This window comes from Doryrhamphus excisus, chromosome 6 (assembly GCF_030265055.1).
Source record: "Doryrhamphus excisus isolate RoL2022-K1 chromosome 6, RoL_Dexc_1.0, whole genome shotgun sequence".
Taxonomy (NCBI): Eukaryota; Metazoa; Chordata; class Actinopteri; order Syngnathiformes; family Syngnathidae; genus Doryrhamphus; species Doryrhamphus excisus.
Genome location: NC_080471.1, coordinates 4080277 through 4098068, shown reverse-complemented (window position 1 = coordinate 4098068; position 17792 = coordinate 4080277). Strand labels below are relative to the sequence as shown.

General features: G+C 39.9%; 1 protein-coding gene across 4 annotated transcripts in view; it reads right to left on the bottom strand.

The window, feature by feature from the left end:
- Window positions 1-17792, bottom strand: part of pcdh19 (protocadherin 19) — a 75053-nt gene that overhangs the window by 26428 nt on the left and 30833 nt on the right. For all 4 annotated transcript variants that reach the window (XM_058074682.1, XM_058074683.1, XM_058074680.1 and 1 more), the window contains exons 3-4: window positions 8195-8253; window positions 5182-5354 (exon numbers count right to left, since the gene is read on the bottom strand). In XM_058074682.1, coding sequence (XP_057930665.1) covers window positions 5182-5354; window positions 8195-8253 — 232 coding nt within the window. The remainder of the gene's footprint in view (window positions 1-5181; window positions 5355-8194; window positions 8254-17792) is intronic.

Sequence of the window (17792 nt, the reverse complement as noted above, 5' to 3'; positions counted from 1 at the left end):
GTCGGAGGAAGCCGCAGTACCCGGAGAAAACCCACGCATGCACGGGGAGAACACACCGAGATGCCGAAGCAGGGAATCGAACCTAGGTCTTCCCGATCTCCTGATTGTGTGGCATGCTAACCACTAGTCCACCGTGCGGCCCTAGTTTGGGAACCCTTGAAGACAAATTTACTGGAAAAAAAACCCAAACAACCAGACCTTCGCCTTATGGTTTATGTATTCTTCCCAAACGTGTTTCCTATTTTTTCTTGTGAACAAATTTACAAAAAGTATATATATATATATATATATATATATATATATATATATATATATATATATATATATATATATATATATATATATATATATATATATATATATATATATATACAGTCCCTGACAAAAGTCTTGTCGCTTATCCAAGTTGTAGGAACAACAAATAATAACTTGACTTGTAGTTGCTCAATTGGAATCAGAAATGACTTATATGAAAGGCAAAGCCCTCTAGATTATGCTTTTTATATCAAAATAAAGTTTTGTACCATTCATTGAGTTTTATCATTTAATTAGGACACAAAGGTCAGATTTTGCTTGGACAAAAGTCTTGTCGCATACAAAAAAATGTAGAAATAATACATATACTTAATTTTGAATACACAAATATGCTACAATAACATCAGAACATAAAGTCATTGTACCTTGGAAAAAAGAATTAATATTGTGTATGGCTTTCATGAGCTTGGAGGACTGCATCCATACGTCTTGGCAATGACTCAAATAACTCATCTGGAATGGCCAAGAAAGCAGTCTTGCAGGACTCCCAGAGTTCATCAGGATTTTTCGGCTTCATCTTCCAAGCCTTCTCCTTCATCTTACCCCAGACATGCTCAATAATGTTCATGTCTGGCGACTGGGCTGGCCAATCCTGGAGCACCTTGACCTTCTTGGCTTTCAGGAACTTGGATGTGGAGGCTGAAGTATGAGAAGGAGCGCCATCCTGCTGCAGAATTTGCCCTTTCTTGTGGTTTGGAATGTAATGGGCAGCGAGAATTTCTTGATATTTCAGGCTGTTGATGTTGCCATCCACTCTGCAGATCTGTCGCACACCCCCATACTGGATGTATCCCCAAACCATGATTTTTGACTGACAAACTTGACTGTTTTCTGGGTGAACCTTGGGTCCATGCGGGTTCCAACAGGTCTTCTGCAGTATTTGCGGCGATTGGGATGCAGTTCAATGGATGATTCATCAGAAAAATCAACCTTCTGCCACTTTTCCACTGTCCATCCTTTCTGCAAGCTGTGGGCCTTGGCAAATGCAACACGATTTTTTTGTTGGCTGTTGATGGCAACATCAACAGCCTGAAATAAAGAAATTCTCGCTGCCCATTACATTCCAAACCACAAGAAAGGGCAAATTCTGCAGCAGGATGGCGCTCCTTCTCATACTTCAGCCTCCACATCCAAGTTCCTGAAAGCCAAGAAGGTCAAGGTGCTCCAGGATTGGCCAGCCCAGTCGCCAGACATGAACATTATTGAGCATGTCTGGGGTAAGATGAAGGAGAAGGCTTAGAAGATGAAGCCGAAAAATCCTGATGAACTCTGGGAGTCCTGCAAGACTGCTTTCTTGGCCATTCCAGATGAGTTATTTGAGTCATTGCCAAGACGTATGGATGCAGTCCTCCAAGCTCATGAAAGCCATACACAATATTAATTCTTTTTTCCAAGGTACAATGACTTTATGTTCTGATGTTATTGTAGCATATTTGTGTATTCAAAATTAAGTATATGTATTATTTCTACATTTTTTTGTATGCGACAAGACTTTTGTCCAAGCAAAATCTGACCTTTATGTCCTAATTAAATGATAAAACTCAATGAATGGTACAAAACTTTATTTTGATATAAAAAGCATAATCTAGAGGGCTTTGCCTTTCATATAAGTAATTTCTGATTCCAATTGAGCAACTACAAGTCAAGTTATTATTTGTTGTTCCTACAACTTGGATAAGCGACAAGACTTTTGTCAGGGACTGTATATACGTATATACAGTATTTTTGATGGATTGGTGCAGTGATGCTGACTCTGTATCGGCCTATTGTGGTGAAGAGGGAGCTGAGACAAGCTCTCAGTTTTAGTGTAGTGACAAGATCGCAGGTAGCGGCTGAAATAAGTTTTCTCCTTAAGGTGGCTGGGCTCTCCCTTCGAGATAAGACGAGAAGCACTGTCATAGGACCGCTGCTCCTCTGGGAGGATCCAGATGAAGCTGCTCGGGAATCTGATCATGGTGCCTCCCAGATGCCTTTCTGAGGAGGTGTTCAGCAGTGGTAGGAGCCCTCAGGGAAGACCCAGGACACGTTGGACAGACTACAGTACGTCTCCCACCAGGAGGGGTTGGACAGGGAGAGTGATATCTAGGATTCCGTGCTAGGGTTGCTGCCCCCGCAACTCAAAGATGGCTGGATTTTGTCCGCGGTAGGATTTCAGCACTTAAGACTTCCAGTCCAAAATGCCACTCCCTTTTGTTGATGCTGTGCATACTTGCATGGATCTAAATCTAACTACATGTGAAAAGTGTTAACAGTAGTGAGCAACAATAAACTTCTTCTGTGTCAGAAAAAAAGGAAACACCCATTATGATGGAGAGCGGGGGGGGGTTGTGAGCACAAAGGGATTCCCAATCCATGTTTACAAGCTTGCCGAAGTCTTTGTATGGAAGGTAACACTTGTCTCTTGGGCAAACAGCACCTTTCCAGGGCACTGGGAATGGTAAACATTTGCTGTGGGAGGTTAACCCTCCTTATTCCTTCCTGCTTCCCTTTGTCGGCGGCTCCTATCAACACCAGAAAACACAACAATGAGAGCGGACGCGTTGTCGTCTCGCTGTGTGTGTTGCTATTTGAACCCTTGAGCCAACATAGCTGGTACGCCATATCCAGTTTTAAAACTAATCCCGGGGTCCTCCTGGACCTTTTCTACATACATGATGACATGTTTGTCAATGATGACACCCCGAGTGACCAAAGTGACTCCATTAACGCGGCAATGTCATCAGATCAACTCCATCGACGACAAGCCAAGTCAGCACATGTATTTACCTTTCATTGTTGATTAGCGTGTGTGATGCTCCTAGCGTGAGATGATCCAGAGAGAAAGAGAGAGAGTGGACACGCCGCCAAGTCGCTACAAAAGACGGGCGAGCGGCCAGAGGAGGCAGTGAAGTCCATTTGCATGGCTGTCATTAAGTGTGTTTTAATGTTATTATTCCCCACTTACAACAACACCTCCAGCCAAACTGCTCGCAGCTACAACATCCACTTTAACAATGGCTTATTATTCCTTGACATAAAAGAAGATTTTTTTCTTCTTGCAATTTAAAAATGGTCTTTATGTCCATTTTACACCTCTGCGTATTAGTTAATCTTCATTGATATTTCAATTAGGTACTGTTTATCATACATATCGATAAACATGTATTACTGCATAATGCTTCTATCAACTTTTAATCCCTTATTTAGTCTCTCTTACTGAATAAGCTTATGCACTGTGTTATATCTATTTTATAACTGCTATACACATGTTAAACATAGGAAATGAACAAGCTAGCAGTAATTGCTGAGACATGTAGAATCGGTATGATTATTTAAGCTGTGCTTTTTCCTACTATAGAGGAGCCGTTACGGATAATGCATTTTTGACGGATACGAGTATGAAACGAGTATACATTTTGTCATTATCCGTATTCATGTTTAAAGAAAATGCTCATTATGTATTTACTCTTCACGCTCAATCATTGGCCAGTCACACACACCCACCGCCTCTCCCGAGACGGACCGCTCCGCAGCAGAGGGCGTGTGTGTATGTATGTACATATACAGTATGTATATGTAAATGTATAGATCATATACAAAAGGTCATATGATAATATATTTTTTATTTGTATTGTATTTTATTACACCATTACCGGTACTGCATATTATATTGTGTATTCTACAAAAAAAAAAAAAGGCAATGCCGGGTCACCCGTAAAGTATCCACCAATGTGGGAGCTCGTGTTCCACTGAGCCGACGCACCTGTTGGTGTTTTCCTGCAAGCCTTAAATAGGTCCCAGGTGCACGGCAACATCTGCAGACATCTTCATCCTCCTCAGCGTGACTGGCAGCAGTTAAGCATGAACACGACTCCTGCCAGACGACTGGATGTCTTTTTAAACGCCCCGGTCAGACATGAAACATCACCATTAGCTAAATGATCCCTCTGAATAATGGATCAGGGCTGGTGGACGCATGTAAAAGTCCACCTTTGTGAGCCTAATTGCTGCCATTTTGGGCTCACGGTGATTCAACGAGCCTTCAAGTTCAAACATAGCTGCTGTCAATCTACTGTTGCTTGAGGTTGCATCAGAAGGTACCCGCGAGGCCCAGTTGGCAACATGCCTACTGTCAAAAGTTATAACAGGTACAAAAATAATTGATCATTATATATAGTATATTATATCAACTGTATGATTTTTTAACTATTATCCATCCATCCATTTTCTATACTGCTTATCCTTATTATGGTCACGGGGGTATGCTGGAGCCTTGTCGGTTTTTCCCCAAAATTCCCTTCGCCTTTAAAATGACCTTATAATTTGATGTCAGTACATAATAGGACCATGTATTATTGCACTCATCATGCATTTTTTTTCATGTCGACTGTCAACAGTTGGGTACCAAATGAAATGATCGGAGCCTGGTATCAGAACAGATACTGGCATCAGAAGTTTACCACAGTAAACTTCCTAAAACTACATCTCTTCATATATCCACGACCAAGTGATAAGAACACCTCTTTTTATCCGATACACAAAAGCAACAAAAGGCAATAATAATCTATAGCTTCAAAGTGTATATTAATGCAAATGCCATTGAATTATGCAAGGACAAATACATCACCACCACCAGGTATCACTTTCTGCCAAGTAGAATGCTGATGAAAAGTTGGCACTATAGAAAAAAGCCATGTTCTCCATTGTTGTGTACTTCCCTCTATCACTTTGAATAGACTAGCATGTGGCACTGCTATGATGTGATGCTATTCATGTCGCTACCGCCATTCCGCCTACGTGCTCACACTGGAAACATAAGCCAAGATCAGAAGAAGATGCTTGGTCCATTTTGCTGGTACAGCACAATAACACAAAGACATGCCTTACCTTGGTCTGGCAGCTGGCAAACATTGGGGGGGACGGTCATGTTGAGCATGTCATTGACAGCCGTGTCAACATAGTGTCCTCGCTGGACATCGTGTTCGCTGTCTGTCTGGTCGCTCTCCTCGTGGCCGCTGTCCTTCAGACTGTTCCCCTCCAGGTCCTTGAATGTGGATGTGCTACACAGGAGGAAGAGATGTTGATTAACTGCCGTGTCACCTTTGCTCACATGTGTCCAGATTGTCTTCTCTATGTGTGTGTGTGTGTGTGTGGTGTGTCCTTCCTTTGCATTTTTTACAATGCCATTCTCATATACTTCCGGTAATACAAGCAGCCATTTGTTTTAGTGTGGATGCGACACGAACCAGCGTTAAAATGACAGCGAAAAGCATGCAGAAATGCAAATGTATTGGAGTCGCTACTCTGCACCCTCCCCTGTGTTTGTGATAACTCCACTCTTCAAAAGTATATTTAAGCAGCTTCTTGTGAACGCAGCCTAAAAATCTCGATTTGATTGATCCTGAAATAAGGTGCTTGTTTGAATCCCCAGAGGGGGCGGCAACTTGAGCCAGTGTGGCAGCTATACGGCCTGTTCCAGACACGGACATTTTGGATGGATGTGCTGCCTTCAAGGGCATCTTAAACAAACAGGAGGCCCTCACTCACTTCAATCAGACAAATACTGCAGTAATCAGGAATTCCGGGAAGGAAGATGGATGTCGGAAACGCCGGAGGCATGCAAACTGAGCATCTGCCTCGTGCGGGAGTGGGGGGGGGGGTCTCACACAGTCAATAAAGACGGTGTGGGTGGGGTGGTGAGGGGGGCAATCAACAGCTGCACAGTAACAGTGTATTTCCCCTCGTTTGAGTGCCATCCCACTGGAACAAATTCCCATTTATAAACAACACTAAATAGGAGGCGAATAAATCAACATGTGGCAAGTATAGTATCATTGTGCAAGAAGTGTGCACAGAGAGAATGGCAGTCGAAGCCAAGGACATTCCAAGGTAGCCACATTCCCAAACGCTGGCCAAACATTCCCCATTGTGGGAGGCTGGGGCTGCTAATGCTGACCCTGTGATGTTATCACTGTAATTGCACCTGTCCCGGACCAGCACGGGCTCACTGGGTCCTGAGGGGCTTTCTTTGTAGAGAGCTGCTCCGGCCTGCACTTCAATGCTCTTTGTTTACATTAATGCAGGAAATCTTTGCAGGGGAAATTGTCATAATGGGGCTTAGGGAGGCAGTGGGGTGAGGGGGTTGAGGGAGGACAAAAGAAAGCATGCTGTAGCAAGGCTGCAGGTATAAAAGGACAATTGTGGGTTTACAATACAAAAGGAAAAATCCACAACCCGAGGGAATCACTGTGACCCCCGTCCAACTTCCTAAGACTGCATTCCCACGGAGATATCAAATTTGAAGTCCACACATACCATTTTTTAACAATGTGCGTGCAAGTAGCATTCTGCCATTTAGACGCCTTAAAAAGCAACAGTAAGAACACTAATTTCACATTCCTCAATAAAAGGATATACACTTGCCAAATGCCGTAGACGTATGCTTAAAATCTCTCAAATTGAGTTGTTTTCTTCTTCTTTTTTTTTTGGTGATGCCATAACTTAAGGATCTTGCTGATGGCAAAGAGGAAATGTGTGATGATAACCATAGAACTGAATTTTTTTGTTATTGTATTGTAACATAGGAAACGGATGGGTTATTTATTCATTTAGTAATATTAAATTGCATAGACAACTATTTTTAGAAAACGTATGCTAACATAAACACACTGAGTGTGCAGCAATTCTGATAAAACATCACTTGAGGACTCTTCTCTCCCTTGTATGTCTGTCAGGTGAGTATTTTTACTTTAGTTTAGTCTTTTATCTCTTTTTACACATGTATGAGAGGCACAAATGCTGAAATGTTACTTAAAATGTTGACTTTGTAGTTTCTATAATATGACATTAAAACAATATAATAACTTCATTTTCAAAGTAGACCAACTTCAGCTTTGGAGGTTCTGCTGTACAGGGGAACAGCTGAGTAAAAATCCCCTACTGTTGCTGTAAATAAACCATCTTTGCATCATATGTTGTTTGAGGATGAAATTACGGATGGATTTAATCAGATAAGTGTAGATTCTGCTGCCGTGTCTAATGTAATAATCTCTATATATGCATCTTTCTTTTGTTTTATTTCCCCCCAAAACGTCAGCTAAACAAATTAGATTCTGTATATTATCTTCTGATCCCTATTATCCTCCTAACTCCCAACAAAGACTTATAAAGCTTTGCAAGGATTTCCTGCACTCTCATTAGACAAAATACAATTTAGAGATAACCATGGCAACCGAGGCCTTCAGAACAGTAACAGAAAATGTACCTTATAATAAGGTACCTAAGTACTTTTAATTTATTTGACCTTTGTTATTGGGTGGTTGACTTATTTGCACACTTGTGTGATAGTTAAAATGATAAAACATTATTGACAGAGTAAAGCATGTCTGTATAATTAATACAAAATTATAATATAATCAATGAATTCACTGTACTTGTTTTTTTTAGTTTTTTAACTGAGAAAAAATATGTACAGTTGACAGGAAATTACAATAGTAGAATAAAGTCACTTTACATGATTTTAAACGGGAAAACTTGAGGTTCCAATGAGAGCTATAAAGGAAAATATTGTACTTACTGTAGCTTTAAATAAATTCGCTTTGTATCATATTTTGGATGAATATAAATCAGATACAAGTAGATGTAAAATTACTAATAACCTCAATATACTGCATGCATCTTTTTGTCTTATTTTTCCTGAATTGTACTAAATAAATTAAAAGCAGATTTTCTTCCCCGTTTGGGGTTTTTGTCTTCCAATCCCTATTATCCTAAGTCTCAACAAAGACTTACAAAGTGCTGCAAGGTTTCCTGTGTTCTCATTAGCTAAAATGCAATTTAGAGATAACTGCGGCAACCGAGGTGCTCCAAATAATACCCGATATAAAAACAGAAAACATACCTTTTAATGAGGTGGGCTCTGCTGTTCACGTAACTGGAGTCAATTGAATAATTCTCCGTCTGTAACGCAGAACACAAGAGGGCGGGGAAGGAGGGCAAAAGAGAAAGAGAGAAACTTTAATCATCGAGAAGAAACTCTTACTAATGTTAGCAGTAATTGGCTTTCAGTGGTAATGTTATTGTACGCTAAGGAGGCTCCAGCTTACATTCTTTTAAACAGGAGTGTCCAAAGTGCGACCCGAGGGTCGTTTTTTTTAATTGGCCTGTGACACATTGTAAAATAATTTAACAAGGAATGCCAAAAAAATTATAATAAAAATAAGACCAAAAAGTTGTAACTACTGGGAATCCAAGAATAATGTCTTCTGTTCGGAGGAAAACTTGACATATAAAAAAGACATGATGCGTTCAACAACCAACCAACAGGAAATAAAGTTGTAATTTTCTTAAAATTAGGTTGCGGGAAAAGTTCATATTTATGTTATAACAATAAAGTCAAAACATTATGGGAAGAGAGTCAGAATGAACATTGGACATCGAAACAGCAGGTGGCCGAGTGGTTAGCATGTTGGCCACACAGTCAGAAGACCTGGGTTGAATCTTCGCTTGGGCATTTCTGTGTGGAATTTGCATGTTCTCCATGTGCGTATATGGGATTTGTCCGGTTTCCTCCCACATTCCGAAAACATGCATGTTAGGTTAATTGGCCACTCCAAATTGTCCATAGGTATGAATGTGAGTGTGAATGGTTGTTTGTCTATATGTGCCCTGTGATTGGCTGGCCACCAGTCCTGGATGTATCCCGCCTCTTACCCAAGTCAGCTGGGATAGGCTCCAGCATGCCCCCGCGATCCTAGTAAGGATAATCGGTATAAAAAATGGACAGGTGGACTACAACAGCAATGGAAAAAAATCAATGCTGCGTGAAGGAAGTCAAAATAGTCAGAGGAAAACATATAAAAAATATTTTAAAAATAAACTTTTAATATTATGAGGAAAAATAGTGTCATTTAGTAGCAGGGTTTAAATATAAAAAAAAAATAAACCATTTTGTTTTAAAACCGGTGATATGAGAAACTAAATTGCAATAAAGCTGTAATTTTTGTAGAATTAAATTAGGTGCAGAAAAAGGTAATGTTCAGTTATAAGAAAAAAGTCAAAACATTATGGGAAGAGGGTCAGAATTACAAAAAGAAAATTTACAAGAAGAATGTTGAAATAGTTGGAAAATTAAAAAAAGCAACAACAGAAATAGAAAAAATAGAAATAGAGAATAAAGTCCAAATATTAAAACAAAAAAATAATTTTACAATTCACAATTTGTAAAATTCACAATTTTACAAGAATTTTACAAGAATAAGCTTGTAATATTAATGTAATGTAATATTAATATTATGAGGAAAAATAATGCCATTTAGTAGCATTGAGTTGAAGTATTAGAGAAAAAATATTGTTTTATTAGATTAAAATATAATTAAAAAATGTAACAACATTTATATTATGAGAAACAAACAAAAAACTAACACTGTAATTTTTTGAAAATTTGTTTGAGATGGGGATAAGTAAAATGATTATTTAAGAAGAAATTTTAAATATTTAATAAACATCTATTGCCCTTGAATCCATTCATTTTTCAATAAGTTGCCCTCGGTGGAAAAACTTTGGACACCCCTGCTTAACAAGCGTGCACACACAGAGACACACTCCAGACACACAGACACACAGCCCACCATCTTTAAAATGGAATCATGAGGGAAGCAGAGACCCTTCATGCAAAACGTACAAGAAGAAGGAAAAATCCCCCCTCACAATGTTTCCTCCCCTCATCTGAACTTCTCCAACATGTCTGAGAAGATTACATGTTAATGTGGATGAAAATGAAATAAATAAAGCACGTCGGGAAGGAGATGAAATTAAGAGCGTACCAGGGGGGATCTTAACGCCGCAATTGCAGATGAAGACTTTTCGGAATATGCATGCGATAGATCTCTGACCCACATTACAGAACAAAGTTCAAAGGCATCCCGCCATCATTTCTCCCAGCATTTATTCTGTTTTGTGTGTGTGTGTGTGTGTGTGTGTGTGTGTGCGTATGTGTGTGTGTGTGTGTAAGATCGTGGTCGCCTCTCCCAGGCCAAAGGCTATCAAAGAAAGACGCAGTGAAAAGCAAGGCTGTGACCGTGCAAAGTTTCATCAGGTGCATGTGTTGTGTGCTTGAAGAAAGTAAAGACGGGGCCTTCACTTAAAATTCCACAGTGGAGATAGGAGGTGCTGATAAAAAAAAAAAACAACTGCATGCGGGTCAAGCCTGGGACTTCCGCGCGGAGGCAGCTGCATAGATAAGAAAGGTACGTTGAAATAATAACAAAAGACAGAGAAAATGTTAAGCAAAGTCAGTGCAGGTAGAGTGGATCGCCCACAAGTTTGGTTGACGTTCAAGTTGTTACTGAAAAAGTACGATTCCCAAAGAAAATAAAGCAAATATGAATAAAATATAGCCATGGTACAGCTATTTAATGCACAGGCAATGTTTAAATAAAGCTAAAACAAAGTAAAAACACTTATCATTATCCTCGATGCTTTCTTTCGGTTACATGCTATTTACACTTTACACACTTTTTTTTACACTAACAACAATAAGTAATATTATGTTTGTATGTAATTGATTGATTGCCATACTGTTGCCATGACAACGCTTTATGAACTGCTTAGGCAATGTTTGAAGTAGCACTTTAGCAGCCATGGTAGTAGAAAGAGAAGGTAACCACTTTATAATGAAAAAAGTAAAACTACTCATCCACCTGACACTTAACGCAGAGTACAAATGTGTCATTTGTCGTCAAACTTCTCTGCTCATAGTCATGCTAGCTGGTCCTCCTGGTAAAATGAATGCGTGATGTATAGATTTGTTGACATCTTGTGTGGTTATAATGGGTCAAATTCTAAGTTGTGCTTTTCTTACACTTTCTTCCAGAATTCCAATTTACAGCGTTTAACTTTGAAGCAGAATTATTTTTGCAGGGGAAAAGCATAATGATGAACGCAAGGACGTGTACATTATGATTCAGTGTGTTTGCAAATGAAGGTTATCGTCATTCTCAACTGCCTTTTTTCTCCGTTTAGTAATTAAACTTGAACCCTCAACTAAAGAGCAGATCATTCACCAACATTATTTGATGTAAGGCATGATTTTTTTCCCTACATCATTTCCCTTTTTGATTCTTCAGGCTGCATTTAGGAATACAAATCAGTCTTTCTGTGACTTTATATAAAAACATGTGGAAACCCAAGGGTGGTATAATTTGGAAACAGAGCAAAATCTTTAAGTGGCTTTTCTTTTTAAAGAGACACACACTAGCCGCTAGCACAACAACACCAAGTGTCCCCAACAACAAGAACTAGCCATCTTTCATCTTTTTGAATGAAACAGGTGGAAAGATGTTCCACAAGGTCATGAGTAATGTTCCGTCACTACCTCCCTGAATGCTAGTTCATGAAAGGATTTCAAAGGAAATGACGGCAGTAGTTCCTCTGTTTTTATTTTGTAACGAGCACAAGAGGGGAGTGACCTTGCTCACTGATGAGTCACGGACTCCGAGAAAGACGAGCACACATGTAGCATCACCTCCTACGGTTGTGACCCACCTCAAATTGGAGGGAGTATGGATACTTCTTGCTGTGGGGTCAAGTTTCAGTCGAGAGGAGAAGAAGAAGTAGAAGTAGCAGGAAGAGGAGGTGGAGGAGGAGGAGAGGATGCCGCAAATGGCTACTTAATCAGGTTGGACAATGTGTTGTTGTGATCCGAGCGGCCCCGCTTTGGCGGCCAGAGCCTCTCTATTCCCATAATTATTGTTCCGTTTCATCTGGAGGACTGCAGGGAGGAACGTGACGGATAGCCGTGTCACCGCCAGTAGGGAGGGGAGTCAAGGGAGCGGCTGAAGATGGGAGGAAATGGGCGAGAGTTGACCTGCGGGACTTGTGCGGTCACTGCCAACCCTCTTTTTTTTCCCTTTGCATCTTTCTCTTCAATAAAAGCAGGGTCACCAGGACGATGGACTCGCCTTTTGCCACCGAGAGCAAAAGCAATCTCCCCACCGCAGCCGTAAGATTTGATTTGCCTTCCTCCTCTCAGCGTTGAATCGAGGAAGGGCGGATTGAGGTGGTGGGGGAGGGTGGGTGTGTGTGAGGACACCAGTTGTTACACCAGTAAATACCCGACAACCTCAGCAGATTTCAAGCGAAGATAGCAGATAAAGACAAAATGTCACAGCTGCCTCCCGCTATGAATTATCAAGGCGGCGGCGACAAACTGCAGCGTTTAAGTGGAAGAAAACACAGACAGATGGAGCAATAGGTACTAATAAGACACTAAAAAAGGACACCTAAAAAGGTGTCACTGCCAATCTGTTCAATTTATAGGTAGAGAGACTTCTTCTGTTGTGTTTTTTTTTTCCTTTTTGTCCAAGCATGACAATTTTACTGTGTAAAAATATAAAGCGGTGATAAAAGAGAAAGGCTGCCATGTTGATAAACAAGCATTTGGCACAAAGAATGCTAACATTCAAGACTGTCATTTATATCAAGAACTCTCATCCTGTCAGCTTTTGCAAAATGAAAGGTTTCTACTGAAAAATGTGTGCACCACTTTACAAACGTTTATTATAAATCAGGGACAGGAAAAATACAACTTGTGGGACAAATACTGTCGGAAATGTGGCCACCTATCATCAAGATGGTGGTGGGCCCTCCTATCAAAACCTGTAGTTCAAATAGTGTTCATTGCAGGAGTTCAGTGGCAGTTGGCTAATTGCTCATTTGGTTCGAGACCCGACCGTGATAAGTAAATGGCCGTGTCTGTAGATATGAAATAACGCCCTTGTAGTCATCTTAACAATCCTATTATTCCTTCTTTACAACAGGCTTCTTTAATGCACAGGCTAAGGGATCACTGCAGGGACACAAGAGACGGCTGACGCTTTAAACATAGCATGCTACCGAGCTAACTAGGCAGCCCCCAATTTGTGGATTCTAAACTTAAGAAAACTTTCAAACAGAGTGGGAGAGAAGGATAAAGTAAGAAAGCAAAATCCTACCACTTCCACACGGACAGGGAGGATATTTCTTTTGCTGTCATGTGGATAATGCCATGACATGGAGCTTTAAGGTAATGTAATCTAAGATGATGTCTCAATCAATGTAATACCACTGACACTTAGTGACCAGAATACTACTTATGAATGCTACATATGACTGTGTGACTTCAATATTTTTTAACTAATAATAGTCCACAGTCAACCACAAACCATCCTTAATTACTTATAATTATATTACTTTTCAAAAAACTGCTATAGAGTGAAGGAACAATCTTTAACCTACAGCTGCAATGTTTAATCAATGAATCAATGATTAATCGATTATCCAATTAATTGAAAACTGTTTTGGTAATTGATTAATCGTTTCATTTAAAATGCATCATTCTGCTTTCAGTCTCCCAAATGCGACTATTTTTCAATTTCCTTAGGCATCCATGAAAGCAGACCTATTATCTTTGTGTTTCAGGCAAAACAAGATAGTCACACATATCTGCTTTGACTTTGGAAAAGAGCAATCCACATTCTTGCCTCTTTCTGATATCTTGTGAAGCAAACCACTGCAGAGAAGTGTCCATAGAGTGTGTTTAAGAACATACTTATATACGTATATACTTGTACTTGTAGGTAGGAAAATGTGTATAATTATGCACAACTCTTACCATGCGTACACACAAAACCTAATGGGAGAACAGTGAAACGAAAAATGGCTATGGCTGGACTTAGCCAACGCAGGCCACAACATCTTGCTGCGGTATGTGCTTCAAAACTTGACCATCAAACAAGACGAGCCGATGCCAAATGCAAAGCCTGTTATTCCGTATTTATTTATTGGTGCCTGTTGGCACATATAGCAATCTGTGCCAGTATCATTGATTTGCAGTGTTTGTGACGTTTGTCAGTTGACTTTTTAGATTTCTATACCTCTATTTTAGTGTCGGAGAAAAGCTTCATTCAAAAGTTCAGGGGAAATTAACAATGTGTTATATAATGTGCTCAGTAATAAAACGATTAATGGGATATTAAAATTATTCTTACATGCAGCCCTACTTCGAACTGTAATGTAGGGAGGGATGGCTGTATAGTAGACATATAAGTAAGAGTTATAAGACATAATATAGCATAGGGAAAGTTCCTTGTTATTTTTCTTTTATTTAGATTTCCGTAGATTCCAATGTGGAATACTACATATATTAAAATAGAGAGTGACAAGCTGCAACAATGTAGCGCCGTAGCTGACGTGGCTAAAGTGTGTGCGGAGCCGCTACAGCCTTAAATTACTAATCCTCATCTCCATGGTGGCGCATAAAGTACATTTTTTGCAAGTCTAACAAGCTGTGCCATGCTAATGTAAAGTTGCAAAAACTTGAAAAAAAAATGAACCAGCGGATTACAGCTCTGAACAAAACCTAGCAACTACACTAACTCATTCACATCGATAGACGTCTTTTAAAAAAGTAAAATTGACAGCCAAATATGTCAATTGACGTCTTTTGCTTTTTTGGCGGGAACGACAGATCTAAGTCTAATGCATAATGTGTGTGAATTTCTGACTTGTAGACAATTTATTTCTGTCCCAGCGGGGGCTAACGGTTCTATTTTCCTCCGATCGGCAGCAACAGCTTGCATATGAAGAAGACAGAAGTTGCTGATTTGCGCGCGACAGAGGGAAATGGCGACAAATCCAGCAGAGATGAAAATACAGGCAGCTTACACTGGCACAGAGTTTGTCTGGCTGCCGATCTGTCATGATCGCAAAGGACAGAAAGGTGACGTTGGTTGTTCATCTATGAATAGTTAGCGTGTGTAAATAGTTCAAGCACATCCAAACATCTGTAAACAGATGCTTATTTTGTGTTATATTTTGTGTTATGTTCTAAATCTATGAAAAAATGCAGTTATTGTGTCATCAAAATATTTATTTTCTGAGTTGTTTTGTTGTTTCATAGAAGTAAACAACTCTTCAGATGTTTGTGTCACAAAAACAAAAAACATGGACGTCAGTCACCGATCTGCTTGAATTTGTTTCTGCAGCTTAAGCTATTTTTCTCTGTTTTTTGGTCAAAATCAGGTGTTTTCGCTGAAACCATGTTCTATTACCGATTTAAACGCTAGAAGCAAACTCTTTTCCAAAATCTGTAGTATGGAGTTCTCTTCTCTGAAAATGGCTGGCAGTCAATGAGTTAATAAGAATATATCGAGACAATAATACAACTATTACACACACAAGCTACATTGTGAGTCAAAATGTCCGTAACCCGGAAACAACGTAATACGTTACCACAGCCAAAGGAAGATTATTTATAAACTGTAACCTGTTTTGAACTGGTTCTATTAAAAATTATATGTCAAATAAAATGTTATGACACAGCATTATTGCAATATATCAGATATCACAGTATATCACAATATAGATTTTAGGCCATATTGCCTAGTTTCCAGACATATAGTGCTATGTTTTTTTGTTTTTTTTTTAACAATTGGATTACAGATGTGACTGTTTCATGTCCAGGCAAAAACATTGAGGCGAACGCTTTTGTAGCCAAGCTGAAAAAGAGCAACAAACCAGACTGATTCAATCAAACCTGCCAAATCAAATGTGGCGGTGCTGTTTCAAAACATGGAGGGTGAAGTGAAGCAGTGGTATCAAAGCTGCAACAGAGGTGGGACAACACTTGCATGAAAGCGTATGCCCATAATGTTGGTTCCACCCATCCACTTTCCTGTTAAAGGCGATTATCACTGTCCAACGCATATCTTAAATGTAAACACAGTTTGCCACAATGTCTTGAATGATTGAATTCATGGATTTTTCCATGTGACTCTAATTTGTGCTGCCGCCTCAGGATTGTAGTCAAAATCCTTTGGAAGACATGCCAGACAACATGTAAATCAGATACACTCAAAGTTTTATATTCCTTAGACGCATGGTAAATTACTTATATGAGTAATTAGTTGCTAAGTGCCGTGCACCTGCAAACATGTTTTATTTGGTGGCGTCCATGTTTTTCAACTAATCTTGCTCAAATTTTACACATTTTTTTATTTTATGTGCTTTTTAGTCCCCTAAAGGTGTGCAACAAATTTCATGGTGGTTCATCTGAACACCCTAAAGTTACAGTGGGTGTTTTGTAGAGAAGCACTGAATTTCAAGTAAATATGATAACGTCTGGTTTAAATAACAGCCCCACCATGTGACAACACAGTTAGGGTGCACGTGAGGTCTAATTTCACCCTTTTTTGTGCAGTGGTCCAGGACTACAAGAGTGAGTTTACTATCAAACAATGAGGACATCCTTGATGAAGATGTCTTTTCTAAGAAAATATGTGTTGGTAATCAATAAAACAGCACTTCACTTATAAAAAAAAATATCATGCTGGGAGCATTGTAATCTTAACCTAGGTTTGGTAAAGGCTGCTGAGGATGATTCCTGAACTAAGTTGAACTTCAAGCCTTAATACACATTTTTGCAGACGCTCCCTCTTTTGGGCTTTTCTTGCACAAAAATTCCCCGACTTGGCAGCAATGTGCTTTAAAAGCTGAGCGCCTCACCTGTAGGTCTGCCACCCGCCGGGCTTCTTCAAGCCGCCCGTTGCGCAACACCCAAGACAAAGGGTACATATTGTGTTTACCTCGCACCGCTCAGCTACCCTGACCTCTACGCCTCCTTATGCCCTCCCTGCCCCCGATACGGGCAACTATTCCACCTTCTTCCCGATAACAGAATTTCTCATAGATCCTCTGCCATCTGCTAGATTATAGATTGAGAGAGGCCAGGGCCCCTCAGGGAGGATCAGTGGTGGAAAAAGCGTGCAAGAGAGCCTTAGGCCACAGCAGTCATAGTTGTGGATGAGATTACATTTAGTATTTCTGCTTTGCTGTGGAGAGTCAGTGCTGATGAATACAGAGAGTTATTACCATTTAATAACAACGGGCTCCCCGCACGCTCAAATTATATTGGATCAATTGTGACACAGGGGTACGCGTGTGACAAACAACCTGCCACCTTCTCTGCATCATTTCACTCCATCAGCCAACAATTTAGGCCAAACCCAGCAAGGCCTATCTGGGAGTCAATCATGTTACTCAAGTGAAAGATTATGGCTGAGAGAACGTGTTAAATGTCATCCTTCTTTCTACAGACCCCCAAAACAACAAAATAGAACAGTGTCAATAGTTGTGAGTGTTGTGTGTTGCCGTCCTTGATAGTTTTGTCCGAGCAAACCAAATAATGGCCTCACTCAAACACAATGACGCAGGTGTAAACACAACAACACTTCCTGCTTGTATTTCCTTCTCCTCTGTGCTTCTCCTATGAAGTTCGACAAATATTCTCCACTCTCAACAAGTCAGAAAATAAGGAAGACATTTTTCTGTGAATCCCCCTCTGTATGTTCTGAACTCCTGTTAACAATTCTGCCCAAGGAGTCACCAGAGTTGATGAAGCTCAACCCCCTATAACTGATGGTGTTCCTTTTACTCTTTTATACACAGCATTGACACAGTAA